Genomic DNA, 3,962 nt, shown 5'->3' on the forward strand with positions numbered 1-3,962 from the left:
TGTGTGTGTGTGTGTGTGTGTGTGTGTGTGTGTGTGTGTGTGTTGGTAAAATGACTGACATCAACAGACAGGAATTTTGGTAAAAGCACACTCATGTCTAACCACATCCTTGCAGTTTATGAAGAGAGAAAGTGCTGCAGTTTGCTCTTTTGGCCGCCTCTCCGTTCTGTTATTTCTCCACTCTGAGCTCTGCCTGAAAATGTTCTTTCTGTTTTTTTTATTTTGCACGCCAATCATTATCTTACATTATTTATAAATCCCAAAACCCAGATGACAAAGCCACATGAAATTGATTTTACTGTACTAAGTTGTTCTTCTGAATCATGGGTTTAAAGGGTCTCATCTCTGGATGATTTGTGTTGCCTGCTTGTTGTTTAATAATAGTGTTCCAGTACGAAAAAAACTGGCTCAAATGGTCGGGAGCCCCAGATGTAGGCGCCTGCTCAAACAGGCTGGTGGCCTGTGGTTAAAGCTGACAGGCGCTACAAGTGATGGTTAGATTAGAAAAATACAGCTTTGCCATTTTTGACTTTGTAATATGATCTTTTTTTAACATATTTGGTCAGCTCCAGATGGTTACGGTCTGAGAAAAAAAAAACTTGTTTTCTTGAACGAACTGCCTGCAGCGTCTCTTTTGTGTCTCTGGGTAAACTCGCAGACACAAACAATGCTTGGATTTAAAGTTTCTGACTCAGTCTCGGTGATTAAACCTGAAATTGCTGGAGTGAAACAATGTGAGGTTCTATTCTTTGTTCCATAAAAGCCGTATTTCTCATTCTGCGTTTCAGTCGAGCTTGTCATAGTTTGGGTGTGACCAGGAGCCGGGTGKATGTCGGTGGTGAAAATCTGTGGTTGTGTCTGCGAGGAACCTTGAAGTTGAGTTTTAGCAGAACTGTCACAGTTCTGCWGGTCTTTCTGCAAACATCTCAGTAAGAAACACCACCTACAGYTAATGTATTTTATTACAAAAATAACTCACTTTGCTATGCATTCACCTTAAAAGCAGTACCACATTAAATGCTGGGCATTCTTTGRCAGGATGCATATTGTACCCTGGAGTTTTAGCACATGGTTTTAGACTAAAATCATCTCATGCTAATAAATAWGGAGTTATTATTTTGGTCAAATCTTGAATATGAAGTTATCTCAACTGAAATTACAATATTTAGTGTTAGCACTGTATGTGGTGCTGACTTTCATCTATTACCATCAAATTTTACCTGAATATCTGTAAAATTTCATCTCTACCTAGGGCTGCCACAAATGATTATTTTTATAGTCGATTAATCACCGATTATTTTTTGATTAGTCGACTAATAGGTTCTCAGGCAAGATAGGATATATATAATCCCCTAGCAAGTCCTGGGTCTTCCCTGAGGCCTCCTACCAGTAAAACATGCCTGGAACACCTCTAAAAGGAAGCGTCCAGGAGGCATCCTAATCAGATGAACCACCTCATCTGACTCATTTCGATGTGGAGGAGCAGCGGCTCTACTACAAGCTCCTGCCAAATGATGGAGCTCCTCACCCTGTCTAAGGCTGAGCCTGAAGGAAGCTCATTTCAGCCATTTGTTTCATTTTTTTCAGTCATGATCCATGCCTCATGGAACAAARACAGACCAGTAAATCGAGAGCTTTGCCTTTCAACTCAGCTCTTTCTTCACCATGATTGACCGAAGCRAYGCTCTCATTACTGARGACGAGGCCCCARTCCGTCGATTCATCTCCCTCCATCCTACTGTCACTCGTGTAAAACACCCAGATACATTAACTCCTCCGCCTGAGGCAGAGACTGACACACAACCCCCGACCCAGAAGGGTCATTCCATCCTTTTCTGATGGAGAAACATGGCCTCAGACTGGCAAAATCAACTCTCTTTGTTGCAGTTGCGTGACAAAAGTCATGTCATGTTGTTTGCAGCTTCAAGTCTTCCATCCCAGGTCTTGGACCTGATGGCACCAGCAGAACCACATCATCAGCATAAAGCAGACGAGACCCAGAGGTTCCCATCCCTCATCTCCAGGACAGTGTCTTCATATCCTGTCCATATCCTGTCCTTTGTTTTATCTGTAAAACTGACTGATTATAAATATTGTTGTGGTTGCTAAAATCAGTGTGCTAAACGGCCAGTTGGGTCGAGTCACAAAAGTTTTTGGACGTTAGAGAACTGGATCTGGAACATTTACAGTGGCTTGTTTAGTTGTTGTTGTTGTTTTTTTCACCCCGATCAAAATTTGATCCAGATRTCTTAAACCTGTTTAGTCACTTCTTAGGTTCAGGCTGTGGATTTTGATTTACTTGAATAAACRTCAGTAAAAATGTTATTCTCTCTGCTGCTGATGGGTTTTCAGCACCTGTGAGGAGTTTAAAAACATATAAAAGCACAAAAATCTAATCTTTTCCACCGGGACATATAAAGATTTAGAGTATCTATCATAAATAACCATGACTTTATCCATTAAACATGGCTTTTATTATTGGTCAACTTGCTTTGACAGCAAGTTTCTGTTTCTTTYGTTCATTTTAAAAAGCATAATTCCATCCCGATGTTACCTAACTCAGTTTTTCTGAATGGCAGAGAGGAATGAAGCTCTATGAATGGAAAATAATGCTGATGGATGAATGAGTGAGGAAACCGATGACTCAACACTTTTTCCTGGGTTTGCAGCTGATTTTTATTTTCTCAGGCACAGTCATAAATGTACGCRGACAAAAATGCAGATTTATTTGACTACTTTTTACTATACTTCCTCTTAAGAGTCACCGTCCTGTTTTTTTTGCTTGTGGTTTTCCAGTGGTTGAAGAAAACTAACTTCCAAGAAATGAATAAAACCTCAACCAGTTGACTCRATGACTCCATTTTATTGGCACGGATTTAGTTTCCACTTCTCAGAACCTCTTGTCTCGTAACTGTCGTGTTTCTGTCCTTGTCCTTCTTGAAGGTGAAGCTGACGTTGGAGACGGTGGCTCCGGTGGACAGGGACTTATCATCGGTCCAGACGACAAAGGCCCCTCCGCCGGTCAGCCAGCTCGTGCGTCTGCTTTGGGGGGAGGACACCGCTGAGCTCCAAATGTCCATCGGACACATCCCTCATATTGTCATGTACCTGTCGCTCAAACTGGACTCAGCATCGCTGCAGGAGGAGGTCAGTTCGTCTTTAATCAGCAGAGAAATATATCAAACTGAGACCAGGTTTCAAATTAACACAGTACCACACTTAGAACATGCAGTCAGCATTTTGTTTAATATGGTTAGGGTTAGTTAAAATGTTTTATTAAACAAACAAAAGCCTGATGTAGCAACACTTACACAAACTCAATGGATTCAAGGAGACTAAACACAGAAGAGACTTGTGACACATGAGGTCAATAATGTACCACTGAGGTGGAGAGACCAAATATATCGGTCAGAGTTTCTTGGGAAAGATGTCTGAGTTGATTGCTGATTGGGAACAGGTGAGAGTGGCAGGCCAACTGGAAAAAAACACAGGAGCTGACCGAGGACAGGTAAAAACGATGGCACAAATGAACACAAGGAGACTTAAAGTACCTGTGACATCAGATWTTTGTAAAAAWCATGGATGCATTTTTGAAAAGATAACATTAATARCATATCACWTATTAAATTTCTCGCCACTGGGATGGACAGTTGTTGAGAAATTCACATGTAAATTTACAGGAAGTGATGTCAAAGGGGAATGGCTGCATGTAAACAGAGCATTACAAAAATGGCTGACCACACAGGCTGTAAATAAGAATCTGATGTTTCTTTGGATTATTTTGAGCCACAATCAGAGAGATGAAGGAAAGTCAGAATTCAAATAATTTAGTTCCATTAAATAAAGACCAGGGAGTTCCCTTTTCTTAAAGAGGCAATATAATGTGTTTCTTAGGCATGCATTTAAATACTACGTATACCATAATAAAGTATCTATGTCACCTTTTATCTGTTATTAAAATG

General features: G+C 40.6%; 1 protein-coding gene across 2 annotated transcripts in view; it reads left to right on the forward strand.

Annotated features, from left to right (window-relative positions):
• intu (inturned planar cell polarity protein) overlaps positions 1-3,962 on the forward strand; it is a 35,039-nt gene that overhangs the window by 9,507 nt on the left and 21,570 nt on the right. For both annotated transcript variants that reach the window (XM_014026052.1, XM_014026051.1), the window contains exon 4: positions 2,944-3,147. In XM_014026052.1, the coding sequence (XP_013881506.1) occupies positions 2,944-3,147 (204 nt within the window). The remainder of the gene's footprint in view (positions 1-2,943; positions 3,148-3,962) is intronic.

This window comes from Austrofundulus limnaeus, unplaced genomic scaffold (assembly GCF_001266775.1).
Source record: "Austrofundulus limnaeus strain Quisiro unplaced genomic scaffold, Austrofundulus_limnaeus-1.0 Scaffold522, whole genome shotgun sequence".
NCBI classification, from domain to species: Eukaryota; Metazoa; Chordata; class Actinopteri; order Cyprinodontiformes; family Rivulidae; genus Austrofundulus; species Austrofundulus limnaeus.